Source organism: Vicugna pacos, chromosome 24, assembly GCF_048564905.1.
Source record: "Vicugna pacos chromosome 24, VicPac4, whole genome shotgun sequence".
Taxonomy (NCBI): Eukaryota; Metazoa; Chordata; class Mammalia; order Artiodactyla; family Camelidae; genus Vicugna; species Vicugna pacos.
In genome coordinates, this window is record NC_133010.1 from 2,552,435 (window position 1) to 2,567,557 (window position 15,123).

Below are 15,123 nucleotides of genomic sequence, written 5' to 3' on the forward strand. Positions count from 1 at the left end.
AAATCAAAACTACAATGAGGTATCATCTCACACCAGTAAGAATGGCCATCATCAAAGAGTCTACAAATATTAAATGACAGAAAGGATGTAGAGAAAAGGGAACCCTCCTACACTATTGGTGAGAATGTAAATTGATGCAGTCACCATGTAAAACAATATAGAAGTTCCTTAAAAAACTAAAAATAGTTACCCTATGATCCAGCAATCCTACTCCTAGGGATATATCTGGAAAAGATAAAAACTCTAACACAAAAAGATACATGTATCCCAATGTTCATAGCAGCACTATTTACCATAGCCAAGACACGGAAGCAATCTAGATGCCTGCCAACTGATTGATGAATAAAAAAGATGTGATATAGATAGACAGATACAATGAAATATTATTCAGCCATAAAATGAAATAATCCCACTTGCAACAATATGAGTGGACACAGAGATGATCATATTAAGTGGTGTAAGTCAAAGACAAATACCATAAGGTATCATTTATATATGGAATCTAAAAAACTCATACAAATGAAGTTATTTATAAAACAGAAACAAAATCACATACAAAGAAAACAAACTTATGGTTACCTAAGGGGAATGGGGGGAAAAATAAGGAGTTTGGATTAGTATATATACACACTACTATATATAAAACAGAATAGCAAAATTGATCCTGTTGCATGGTGCTGAGGCCTCTGCCAAAGTTATTTCTTTGCCATCAGTATTTACATAAGTAACCTGAATACCTAGTCCTGGACATCTGGCTGGAGTATTTTCCGCAATTTTTGCAGGGTAAGAGAAGAAAGTGGTAAGGTGGGTATTTAAGGGATTCTCTGGGGAAGCTGAAAGAGTTTCAAGGATTAAAGGAACTTGTTAAGGGTTGAATTTGGGGAAGAGGGATTTGAGACAGGGGTCCAGAGATCTAAAAGATCTTCTGAAGGGTCAGACAGGGAGTTTGGGATAAATAAGAGTGAAGGAGCATGGAGAAGGGGAATTTACTGTGGTGTGGAATTTAACTTTTGTTTTGAACCTCATTTCCATTCTTTAATCTTGTTTAAAGTGTCCATAAGGCTACCCAAACGATCTTTTTTATCCTTCTTTCAATTTGATCATTCCATAGGTACCAACAGGACATGTATTTAGGATGAGAGCTCTTTAAAATTATTTTTTTTCCAAATATAAAAATTTTTTCAAATCAAAGGATCTATCACCTGGCCACTAACAAATAGAATTTTTAAAGGTGTACCTCTTTCAATAGTGACCCAATCCAGTAAGCCTTTCCATAGAAAGACTTAGAGGTAACTTTCCATACTTAGAATACATTGTCCTCATGGATGCAAGAGATCCCTGGAGGTGGTGCAGCCCACATGATCCAAAAAGTCACTCATAAAGAAAGATCAAGAAAGCAAAGACCTCTCTCTGACTTCAGCCTATACTAGAAAGCTACAGTAATCCAAACAGTATGGTAGTAGCACAAAACCAGACACCTAGATCAATGGAACAGAATACAGAGCTCAGAAATAAACCCACACACTTATGGCCAATTGATTTATAACAAAGAAGGCAAGAATATACAATGGAGAAGAGACTGTCTCTTCAATAAGCAGTGCTGGGAAAACTGGACAGCTACATGGAAAAGAATGAAATTAGAACACTTCTTCACACCATATACAAAAGTAAACTCAAAATTGATTAAAAACCTAAATGTAAAACCAGAAACCATGAAAATCCTAGAAGAAAACATAGGCAGAACACTGTTTGACAAAAACTGCAGCAATATTTTTTTTGGATCTGTCTCTTAAAGCAAAGGAAACAAAAGCAGAAATAAACAAATAAGGCCTAACTAAACTTAAAATCTTTTACAAAGCAGAGGAAACCATTCACAAAATGAAAAGACAACTTAGTAAATGGGAGAAAATATATGCGAATGGTATGATCAATAAAGAGTTAATATCCAAAATATATAAACAGCTCTATAATTCAATATTAAAAAAATTGATTTAAAAATGTGCAGAAAACCTAAATAAACCTTTTCCCAAAGACATACAAGTGGCCAAAAGGCATGTGAAAATTTGCTCAACATTGCTAATCATCAGAGAAATACAAATCAATGCCACAGTGAGATACTACTTTACACATGTCAAAATGGCTATTATTAAAAAAGAACACAAATAACAAATATCAGCAAGAATACAGAGAATAGGACCGTCAGTGCTTGGTGGTAATGTAAATTGGTACACTGTGGAAAACAGTATGGAGGTTCCTCAAAAACTAAAAACAGAACTACCATATGATTCAGCAATTCTAGTCCTGGGTATATATACAAAGAAAACAAAAACACTAATTCAAAAAGATACATACACCTCAATGTTCATAGCAGCATTAATTAAAATGATCAAGCTATGGAAGCAACCTAAGTGTACAACAACAGATACACTGATAAAGAAGATGTGATATATATACACAATGGAACACTACTCAGGCATAAAAAAGAATGGAATTCTGCCATTTGCAACCACATGGATGGACCTGGAGGGTATTATGCTCAGAAAAATAAGTCTGATAGAAAATGAAAAACACTGTACGTTATTATTTATATGTGCAATTTAAAAATAAAACAAACAAATATATATAACAAAATAGAGACTCACAGACAGAGAACAAACTAATGGTTACCAGTAGGGAGAGGGAAGTGGGGAGGGGCAGGAAGAGTTAAGGGGTTAAGAGGGACAAACGATTACGTATAAAATACATAAGCTGCAAGGACATATTGTGCAGCATAGGGCATATAGCCAATATTTTATAATAACTGTAAGTGGAGAAAATCTATAAAAATTTTGAATCCCTAAGTTGTACACATCTGAAAATAATATTATAAACCAACTATATCTCAAATTCAAAACGAAAGCCACAACCTTTTTATCACAAATGGTAATGACAGTGTTTGTGAGAACTTGTGTCTCCAGCATCCCACAAATGTAAGACGCTTCCAATCACAGATCTGATAATCTGACACCGGACAGCCAGTATCGAGACGCAGCTTTTCCAGCACTGACAAGGCAATGAGGGTAGAGATGACAAAGGCCCTTTAAGGGCTGAGAACTCATACTAAGACAGACTCCCCCAGAGCTGGCAGAGTAAGACGGAAAATGCTGCGAGCCCACTCTGTGTCTTAGGTTCCTCGTCTGGTGGCTAGCTACCTGATGCAGGCCCAACAGCTTCCTTTCCGGTTGGCAGAGGGGAGGAGGTTACAAGCCAGGCTCTCAGAATATGAAACAAGGTAAAAGGAGAACTTCATCTAGTATTTTTACCAGCAAGCCACAGCAAAGTTTGTCCAAACAGGCTCCAATCCAGCGAGAACTGTATACTCACCTATCTGTGATACCAGCTCAAACAACAGGCTGATAAGACCCATAAGGAAAACAATGTCTATCTCTGGGACAGAAAAGAGCAATTAAAACAAAGAGCTCCTCGGAAGGGCATCTTCTCTGTTCTACCAGCAGAGAGCATTGCAAGAGTGGGGCCCTGTGTCCTTTCACTCAGAGGCCTCACCGTCACGCCTGGTGGCTGGGGTCTGGCTTTTGTGTCCAGAAAAGAAGATACCAGCTTGATAACTTTGCAGCATAAAACAAACAGCACAAGAATCACTTACCTTTTGCTGACTATTTTAGGTGTCCTAAGTGAGTGGGGAGTCCCAGCCAATGATATTCCATCCTTGCCACCGTAATTGTAGGGATGAAAAATACATTTCCTCCACCTCCTTAGGTTCTGGGTCCTATGGATTGGAATGACAAATGACATATTAACAGGAGAAGAACATGTAAAGTTTATTTAATGTTTTTACATGTACACAAGAGCTTTCACAGGAAAAATGAGGACTCAAAGAAGCAGTTAGGGCCAAGAGCTTATATAGCTTTTTAACAAAGAATGATAAAATTGTGTAGATGTGACGATACAAAGGAAAAGGGGGTTACATGTCTAGTGGAGATGAATTCTGGGAAAGTGACTAAGAAATCTACGGGGAAAATTAATGGAAGATAAAGGTTATTTTAGGTTTGTGTGTACACATCCATTTCACCACTGACCTCCAATCTCCCATAGAGGAATGCTCTTTTCTTTCCAGTACAGGAAGAACAACTTTCTCGTAGGAAATTCTATAACCTAATTTTAAGTAGAAAGGAGGAGGTCAGGGAGTCCTTCCTGCATCTGTTGTTTCTCAAGTGTCTTCAGCTCTGAACTGTCAATATGCCAAAGTGGCTTATTTTGGGGTGGCATATTCGAACCTCTTAACACATACACACAATCTTGGGACTCTTGCATATTTTTCTGGAGGGAGCAACCAGAAATATCAATTTAAGTTGCATTGACAAGATTGCACCTAAAAAGGAAAAAAAGGTTTTTTTTCTGTTTTTTTAGCTCCAAGCAGATATTTTTATGTGAAAGGGTACATTTTTAAAGAACTGTGAGGGAGTTATGTGCAAAAATTCTGTTCATGTATAACAGCATTTGTTCTAATACCTCTCACACATCACTTTTAAAATGTACCCCTTTTTGCTTTATACATTGTTGTCTTGGGAGGCACTGTGACTTGGTAGGGAGTGGGTATTAGCAGGGGGAAAAAAAAACTTGCTACCAACAAAAAGCTTTAACAAAAATGGTAATTTAAAAATGACTGATGAAACATACAGACAGATGATAGATGGCTAGATGACAGACAGATGATAGATGGCTAGATGACAGACAGACAGCAGATAGAGGATAGATACCTTTATACTTCATAGCTTGTTTTGAAGAAAATAAACAAATTAAAAGCCTTAAAAACCAAGTGAAGATTTCAGATTTGATGAGATGTCAAAACAACATTATTCATGATGCAATTTTCTGTTCACAACTGTTCTCCTAAATCCTTTTATGATACTGTATTGGAATGAAGTCTGATACACAGTGTATAAGAATACCAGTACAATACGCAGAACACTTGCCTTTGACCAAGAAAAAGAAACTATTTACATTAGTATATGCCCAACCACTGCTTTTTACAAAAGAATAATGATGTCAGGAACTACAGGGTTTTTGTTGAAGAGTCTCTGGTCAAAAGCAAAGGACATTTGATAGTTAAATCCAAGGTGGGGACAGGAAATGAATGAAGACAAACAAGAGGAAATGATTATTTGATTGTGGCTGAAAGATTAGAGCACACAAAGCCACACAGATTAGCAAACCAAAGTGCCAGCATTCCTTCTGAGCTGTAATTTGCTGAGAACAAAAGAGCACTAACTGGGTAGGCTTAAATCACAATGCCTGCTAATTGCCAGTGACAAAAGTAAGGCTCCGGCTTCTAACCCCCACACCTCCTACCGCAGTTCTGTGAACACCACTCGTGAATCTGCCCACTCTGCTTCCCTATGATAAAGGCACTCCGGGAAGTAGCAAAGGTGTTTTGGATGCTTCTGTATTTAAAGATAGACAGATCTAATCAAAGCAAGGAACAAATGAATCAGAAAACTTTTTTTTTAACAAGTTATTTGTATTATAACTTGTCGGTCAGTCTTTCTAAATTATGCACCCATGGAGACACTTTCTTTCAATAAAAGCTTTATGATTAAACACCTGATAAAGTGCCACCACATGGTACAACCAATGCTTAATATTGTGGTAAACAGAAACACCTCATAGGCTTCATGGGATTTGAAAACAAATCAGGGAGTGCAATTAAATTTTTGTATGGGGCCCTCCTATTATGTTTCAGAATTCCATACTTACTACTCGTTCCTTTTAAATAAAGGGTACACTTTATCTAAATTAATCAATATATTTGTTTTTGGTAAGAAAATCTGGAGATACACGACAGGAAACTAACAAAAATGATTTTTTTTAAGGTCTTAATATATACTCTAAAACTCTTCCTTGTGGTTGCTACTTATAAGTTAATAAATATTTAATAATCAGTTTTGTTGTAAAGTCAGGGAAGTCTATACTCCCATTTAGGGAAAAATGTTCACTTTTCTCTTTTATTCCCTCAAATCTCAGATACTCCTTTTCTTTTTTCTGCCTCTGATAAGTATCCTACAACGTCTTATTGGGTTTCTTTTCCAGTATTGGTGCTTTTGTTTTTGGAAGTTTATTAATTACTAATTATAATTCTTTCATTGGCAAACGGCCATTCAGGTCATCTTTTTCCTCTTTGTATGCTTTTGTAGATTGTGTCTATCAAGACATTAGTTCATATCATCTAAGTTACCAAATTTGTGGGCAAAGAGTTGTTCATAGTATTTCTGTATTATACTATTAATGCCCATGGAATCAGTAGTGATGAACAATCTACTTTCTAACATTGGCAAAGATTATTTATGTTCATAAAATCATGACATTTATCCATATGATAAAAATCACAAGAAGACCAAATAGGACCAAAATGGACTAATACTTAAAATTGTGCAAAATTTATCCAAATACATTGTCGAGTATAAACTCAGAATTATTCATTAAAGATCACTTATCATCCTCATTTTAAAGGTGAAGGAGAGGAGACCCAGAGAGGCAGAGACCTTACTTTGGTTCAAATAGTGATTAAGCAGTAAAATCAGGATATAGATTCAGATTTTTTTTTTAATTGTTATTACTATGTGTGAACTTAGATTTTGTAATGCTGATAAGAGCTTTATTCACATTATTTAAACTGGAGATAAATAAATAACTGTATCATACTCCTTATTTTTCAAAGAAAGAAAATGAGGCCCAAAGATCTAAAACGATATGATTAAGGCCCAAAGAACTTTTCTAACACTGAGTGTTCAATAAATTAACCCACTCAATTCTACAACTAAAACTAACCCTAAACTTACCCTTGACAGTTTCTAACCCTTAGCTAAAACTGTATCTTTCTACAGCAATCTTAAAAATGGTTGTCTAAAACAATCAAGTTTTCTACATCAAATCAAGTTTAGTGACTTTCTTAACGGAAAACTGCTTCAGCAGTTAAGCTTGCTTAAGCTCTTTCAACATAGGATGAAAGTTAGTATTAAAATATTTTAGTATTTTGAAATAAAATATCCAGATGACATTAGAAATGAATTTCACTTTTGTTTACCCAGATTTCAGACAAATCAGTATTATAACAAAATTTTAGCCAAAAAAACCCACAACAAACTTATCAAGTTGTATGTTTAAGTAATATCTAAAACTATATTAATCAAGTGTTTTTTTTCTAAAAACTTGAAGTTAGGAGAAAATATTCTTTTATCTAGAAATATTCTTTTATCTGCATTAAATAGATCATATTCAAAAGTACAGAATTTGAGGAAAGCACTATTTTTAAAACTTAAAAAAATATGCATGGGTTATAAAATATTTTTTATAGTTCTCATTTTTCTCTAACTTTGAAACAATATTTGATTTTTATATCAATGCCAGAAAAAAGTGGCCCATGATATTGTCATCTAATAATCTGAGACTTAGTCTAAAAACTTAATAGAAACTTGACCTTTATAAGAATTATTTTCCTCCCAAGTTTTCTAATTGTGTTTCACTCACTGATTACTTAAAGTTAACCAATTATTTTTCCCAGAGCAAAGACTCATTTTGTTAATGGAGTTAAGACTCAGCCTTTTAAATACTGACATCAATATTTCTTACAATTATACTGAGCTATTTTTAAGTACTAATGTCCCTCTTGTCAATAACTTTAATCTTAGCTCTATATTAATGGATAAGACAATAGTGATAAAGGAAACTAGTTGCCCAAATCTGTCTAGATTCTTTGACTTGATCATACGTAGTTCAAATACAACTATAGCCACAGAAACTGAAAACAGTAAGATTTTAGTTATTAAAAGCTTGAAATGAAATACCACTCCTTCCATCTTGGTTTATTTCCTAACTCTTAGATAGGCTGAAAAGAATAAAGAGACTTCGTCACTCCCTTAGTTCACCTGAAGGGAATCCCTTTGTACCCAAACCAAATGGCATTAGATGAAACCAAGCAGAGAAAGTGCATGAACTGTGGCTGATTCAGGAGATAGCTTTCACTTCCATAAGAACAATACTCTGGCTCTCTGCCTTCCAACTTCTGAATCCAATCATGGCTCCTAGGCACTAAATCCATCTCCTGCAATTTTAAAGATGGAGAACCACATATATAATTGATAGCTTAACAACAAATGCAGGCCTCACAAACAGGTCCATCAGAAGAAGAGTCACTCCTGAGATTCAGTCAACAAGCAATTTATTGCATTCAGATGCCTCTGCTTGTTGACAGGTTTCTGAGAACTCAGGAGCTATTTAGGATTCAAAATTTAATCTCCTTACGTGATGAAACAAGTAAACAGAATACAGAGGGATAAAAATTCTCTGAGTTATTTATTCAGTGAGGGCTAAGAGATATTCAGAAGACAACTATGGATGTAATTAATCATAGAATTATAAAAACTTGCAAACTTTAGATATGTGGACTTTTCTTTAAATAAATGACAAACAGCTAATAAATGGAATAAACCCAAATCATGGGCTTAGATCTTTGCAGTCATTTCAACTAATACCAAAAGAAAAGATTATAGAAATCTAAAAATATCAAATTTGGATAAATAAGAAAGCTTTTCATAAATAATTTTAAAATTTTAAAAAATTAGAAAAATTGATCCTTGTATGCAGCACTTGGAAAAAAAGTTGTATTCTCAAAGGGATGGCATTATCCTTAATTAAATGAGAAAAAAATCAAAGTACTATGTAACAGGTAAATGACTCAAAAGGTAACCCATATTTTAACACTGCATAATTATTTTATTCTCCTCATGTGAATGCATATAACTCTTTTTTTTAGTAAAGGTTTATTAAAATGATACTTGTAGAGTACTCTTGGTACATTATAAAATTGATTTGTAGGGCTAGACATGGCTATTAGGTAATTGCTAGTCTGCTTTTTTCAGAACATTTCATTTTTATCATTGTATTCTAAGATGAAGATTATACTATTCTAAAATTCTAGAATGCATTTATTACTTCTCAAATGTATAATATGTTGATATTTTGTAGACATTAGGACACAGGGAAATAAATATACAGGGAAATTAAGAAAAAAGTCTGTTTAAAGTATTAAAAACCAAATTCATTATGAAATTTGAAATATCTGGAATATTTTCTTAATATAACTACCACTTATCTTATTAAATCTCTTCTATAATTTAAACACAGGGTTACTCAAACATACACTAACCTCACTTTCCAAAAAGCCAGAACAATGAAGAGAAATTGAGATGTATAGCTAAGTACATTTTCTTCCAGAAATGCACTTATGAACAGCTGGCTGTGTTTACAAAATTAAATGAAGTGCTTCAGTGCAGAAGATTGTGAGTCTTCACAACATTTAAAGGTGATAAGAAAAGTGAAAACTATTGGCTCAGTGACATAACTACACATATATTGGTTAGAAAATAAAAACATAAATAAATAAAAACAATGATGCTGTGTTTTTAAACTTTGTCCTCTTTCAGATTACTCAACCAGAAATTTAGGTTGTTTAGAGAGCATCAGTAAATGTTCTCAAACTATGAACATGAATAAAATCTTGAAGTGGAATGCATAGTATAAAGGGTTAGATGGGAAACTCCAGGTATTTCCAGCTGAGGGATGGATGAACTGCAGGATCAGTGATCTCTACCATTTAAGGAAGTAAATAAAATATGGCAATGGTCAGTTACGCAGAAGTGCAGTTGTGGAGGTCTCTGGGAGAAGAGCTGATGACATTAGGAAATGAGTATAACATTTCTCTCACTATTAGACAGCAGCAGCTTTAAGGGGCATCCATGCACTGTCAGAACACAGTGAATAATCCACGGAATAGAGGTCAAAGTTTACTCAGTTGCAAAGACATCAACAGAAAATGGAAAGCAAGGGCAAAGAGTTTTTAAAATTAATAGGCCTGATTGTGTAAAGAGAGCAAATGCAGGGTAAACAGATGAAATAGAAGCAAAGGTCTTTGGACTGAGCCAATAACCTCTTTTTTTTTTTGACTCTCAAGCTTCTATTACTTGGCAAATTCAATGCACGGGTTCCTTCCACTTGGCTTAATGCCATAAGCAGATTCACAGTGCAGTTGGATTAATGTGAATGGGGAACTCTACAGCAGAAAGCCTTCATTACATAAGTGGTGATATGCAAGTACCAGTGTGCTGATGAAATCAGAGTTGCCATAACACTAAAATATTTATGAAAAACTGGACTATTTATGAAACTAATCACTTCTCAATCATTTCTCCCCTTACTCAAACTGAAAATATAACCACACTTTCCAAATAATTTATACCTAGGTCATTTTCTACCTGGTTTGGAGAAACTACAGAAACAGGAAGAAAAAAAAAACAAAACAGCAACGGAATAAAATTACAAATACCTGAAAAAGGTTTTGGATAACTTGAAATTTGCTGAAATGGTTTGAGGGAACAGACTATATACCACATAGAGATTTTGGCAAATGAACATCTGATGATGAAAAGAGTAGCAAAAATGAATATAAATAAGGATAGCTTTTCAAAAGATGGTTTGACTATCAAAAATTCGAGGAAATTCATTGATAAAATTGTGAAAATTCCGCACTTTAATTAAACTGATATCAAGCTATAAAAATCAACTATACAAATATCCTGATACTATCATAAATTTTGCCCAAAAAATGCTACCACAAAAAAATCTATTCTTTGTTTGTGTTAAATATACATTTGTAGTTATAATCTTGACTTTATTTTTACTAAAGACCAATTTATACTTGTTGATTTTTTTCTAAAGTTAATTCTCAATACTTAAAAAAAATTCTATTTGTTTAGCTTCCTCTTCCACCTTTTTTTAACCTTTTTTTTTTTAAGTCACTTTGGATTCCCTTTTTGGCCCTTTATTCTGATATTGATCACAGGCCAATAAGGAGCTTTCTGTACTTTAAAAAATTATTATTTCACTGGTTAGAACCTAATTACATTTGATATAGTTTTGCTTATATTTATTTGGAATGGGAGTCTGGGACATTTATTTATATGTATTTTACCTTTATAACTTTTATTTTTAAACTAACATTATTTGGTAGCTTGTTAGAAATGCAGAATAGCAGGCGCCACACCAGACATACAAACTGAGATTTTCCATTTTAAGTATATCCTCCAATGATTCATGTGCACACTAAAGTTTGATACTCTGGATCAACCCAGAAGGCATGCAAGGCAAATCAGAATCCTTGTTAGTAGCTGGGCGTTAGTAGGTTTCATAAGCTATGCAGGTGATTCAAATACATAGCCAGTGGGTGAACCACCTGCAGGCAAGACCACACATTGGTTAATGTTATGACTTCCTCAAGGGCTCAGTAAAATATCTTGGTGTATATCAGTGGGTCTTTGTCAGGCCCGGAATGGCATTTCCTATACCTCAAAGGCATGATTTGATACAACACGAATTACAAGTACTTAACTTAATTTTGGGATTTCAATTCTGAAATGCCTTCCTCAGTTATGTTCTAAGGCAGATGCTATAATGAAAACATAAACCCCAGTGACCATGAATAAAGCACAGTGAACTTGAGTTAAAGCTGACAGTGGCCTTTTCTTTATGAAAATAATAGCTTTTCTCACTCACCTTATGAGATGAAATCAAACAAACAAATAACCAAGGAGTCTGCAAATATAAAATGTTTTGTATGGATAGAACAAAACTACAACCTCATCAATACTGTTCCACAGAACAAAGTACATTCTGACCACAGAAAACGGAAACTAAAATCAACAGAACTATATTTGTAAGGGTCCAAAGCTGGGTTCTCGTTGTCCTTAATTCACATGTGTTCCTCATTCTTGAGAAATTCTCAGCATGCACAATGAAAGACACATGTAGCTCTTCGTTTCCTTTCTCAGTAACTTTTTGACTAAGGGAAATTAAATTTCAACTTTAACCTAAGTTGAAATAAAATATTACTTATTTGAGTTTTTTTTCAAAATCACTTATAAATAATGCATTGACTTTAATTGGTTAAGATTCTTGGGCCAAAGGGCTGAGGATAAAACTAGAGCTAAAAGACAGTTCTAGATTATCACTATGCTACATAATACACAATTCATATCTTCTTTATATCACACAGCTGGCTGTTCCTAAGTATACCTGTAGATAGTACAGACTTAGAACAAACTGTAAAAACACTTTCTGTAATTTTTCTGCAAGTCTCTCTTTCTTAAAACTTAGTTAATATAGTAATACCTAGGGCTGCCTCACTGACATGATTTATGCTTTGCAATCATAACATATTGTATCTAGTCAACTGAATTTTAAGCAGCTAAATGCTAGTCAGAAAATTTTATCCCACTTAGGAATAAGTTCACAGTGACAGAATGTATTTCCCTTGCGAGTCCAGACATTGTCAGTGAGGAAACGCTCTTAGCTGCTCCCGGTCTGGGCTTGAATCTCTAAAGAAAAAGGCACTTACTAAAACTATTACGTGAGTCACTTAAGATATATAGCCCTGACTACCAGTACTTTCTCTATTTTTCACTTCAAAGATGAACAAATGAGAGCTATTCCTCTCCCAGAAAATCTAGGAATGTTTCTTAAAGGTGGGAAGAGCTGAAAGAGAAAGAAAAATCACTGATCACTCAATTTTTGTTGAAGGAGGGGGTTTATTTCTTCTGTTCTGACTTTTAAATATCTGTCCTCACTTAAAATAGCCACTCAAAGACAAGTCAAAGTTTTTTTCCATACTATTAATGCCATCATATGGAAATCCTGAAATTTGATGGAGACCAGAGAATGAACACTCTTTCATTTGTGTTTCTTTCCAGATAAACACTCTTCCAGTGTTTTACGGAAGAAAACTGGTCTTCCATCGAGTAGACCCAAAGTGCCTCAAACAAAATGGATATTTATGAATAAACCTCTTAGGGCGAGAGAGTCATCATTTTGCTTTGTTTCTCTGAGAAGCTCAAGAGAGTTTTGTGATTTACTAGCCGGGGAGTAATTTATTTACTGCTGACAGTTAGGCCCTGAACAAGGAACCAGCACAAACAACAATGTGGAATGGCACTAAATACAGACTGCTAGGATATTATGTCTTCCCTCATGGTATCTGGGGGATGACTAGTCAAAAACTGATTTGAATTAGTGTTTTGTTTTCTTTTTTTTAAATCAGGTTATCATGTCAGGGACACTGAGTCTTCAGAGTATTCCTAAAGATTCCTATATTAACTTGACTTCCAAAGAAGAAAACAAAAGAAAACAGAGATTACTTAGGTCTAAAGCTGTACTAGCTGGAAAGAGGTAAATGATTTTGTTGGAAGGATGAAAAAATAATCACGAATACTGACACTCTTACAGCACAGTGCAGGTTTACCCTAAAGAAAGTCCAAGTAGATGCAGGTAAGGGCATCAGGATAAGAAGAAGCACAAACAAGCAATTACAGTCTTAGCGTGTACTGACTCGGTCACACTCAGGCACAGCTTCAACAATACGCTGCCTCCGCACTTCCGTGAGCAAGTTCTAATTTAGAAACTCATCTGTGTAACAAGGTCAAGGCTTGATTCCAGAATGACCCTGAAGTCGTCTTGGCAGGAAGCTCTAAATTACAAGGTATCTACTGTGTAGAGACATCAAGTGAGAGAAATGACATTAAAATAAAAATAAATTGTTTGATGTATGGGACTTCTTTTTAACTTTGTGTTGTTTGTTGACACAGCCATAGGTTTTTGTTTTTATTTTTCAAATATCCAGTGTAATGGCCTTTATTTTTTCAAAGAATGGCTATAATTCAAGAGGAAATTACTCTCCTGTTTTTCCTCATTACTTTTCACTAAAAGTAGTAACTTATTATGTAAAAAATGTGGAAGATTTTGTTCAATCACTTCGGTTTCTCTCTAATGATATGAACAGCTGTTTTTGTTCGTATTTTATATTCCTAACTTTTTCTCCATAGGATCTTTTACTGAAGGTCGTTAGCAACTTCATTATTCAAATTTTGCAATAGTTAAAATATATATTTGAATAGCTTATATGCTAAAATGTCCTTATTCATACATTATTTAACTTTGGCACACAGAATATTGGTTTTATTTCTCTTAAATTTTTTACTCTTTTGTATTTTTTAACTATTGATGAATTACTGGACAAATATAATTGCATATGTTTAAAGTGTATAATGTGGTAATTTGAGAAACATCTCTCTCTCTCTATATATATATCTCTATCCCATAGGGCATTTTGAACTTTAGATTCATGAACTTGAAAACAAGCAGGTAACAATTAACTGCAACTGATTTCGGGTTTTATATGTACATGTACAATTAATCTGATTTTATTTTCAGTTCTTCATTTATGCATTGTGTGGCCTTAAAACTACTTGACCTCATTGATCTTTACTTCCCTCAATTACTATGTCACAAATCTTTTTTTTTTTTTTTTACCATATTATTATTCTTCAAAGACATAATTTTATGGCCACATATAGTCCAACTGTGTACTTCTGTCCTTTCATATTAAATTGATCCCTTATTGCTGAGCATGTAGCTTTTCCCCCTACTACATAAAAATGTTACAATAAACATTACTGGACTTGCATCTTTGAATGTATATTATACAATCTTCTTAGGGTAAATTTTAGAAGTGGCATTACAGGATCAATGGATATGAAAATTGATACTTTTTAATAGATGCAAATTTTTCATAAATTTAAATTTAAGTGTTTGTTCCTAATTGCTTGGCTATAGGCAGCATCTCAAACATTTAATGAATTAGACAAGATATTTTATGTACCTCTTTGTAGTTCTAGGAATATTTTGATATGTATAGAATATATATATATATAATATTCTTTCTTTTCTCCCTTTATCCCTCCCTTATTCACACCTTTCCTTTTCTAGTTCTTTACACTTTTACTTTCAGAATATTTTATAGTATTTACTGAGTATCTATAATATTTTCAATTATTAGAAGATTACAAAATGAATATCATTTGACTTCAAATTGCTACTTATCTGGAATATGAAAAAAAAAAACCAGTTAATGGACTATTGTATCTCCCCGAAATTCATATGCTTAAATTCCAACCTCCAGTGTGATGGTATTAGGAGGTAGGGCCTTTGAGAGGTGATTAGGTCCAGAGGGTACAGTCCTCC

At 34.0% G+C, this 15,123-nt stretch overlaps 1 protein-coding gene across 1 annotated transcript in view; it reads right to left on the reverse strand.

The window, feature by feature from the left end:
- The window catches only part of LOC140688912 (uncharacterized), a 140,318-nt gene that overhangs the window by 25,194 nt on the left and 100,001 nt on the right, over window positions 1–15,123 (reverse strand). Inside the window, exon 4 of the mRNA XM_072948887.1 lies at window positions 3,644–3,766. Coding sequence (XP_072804988.1) covers window positions 3,644–3,766 — 123 coding nt within the window. The remainder of the gene's footprint in view (window positions 1–3,643; window positions 3,767–15,123) is intronic.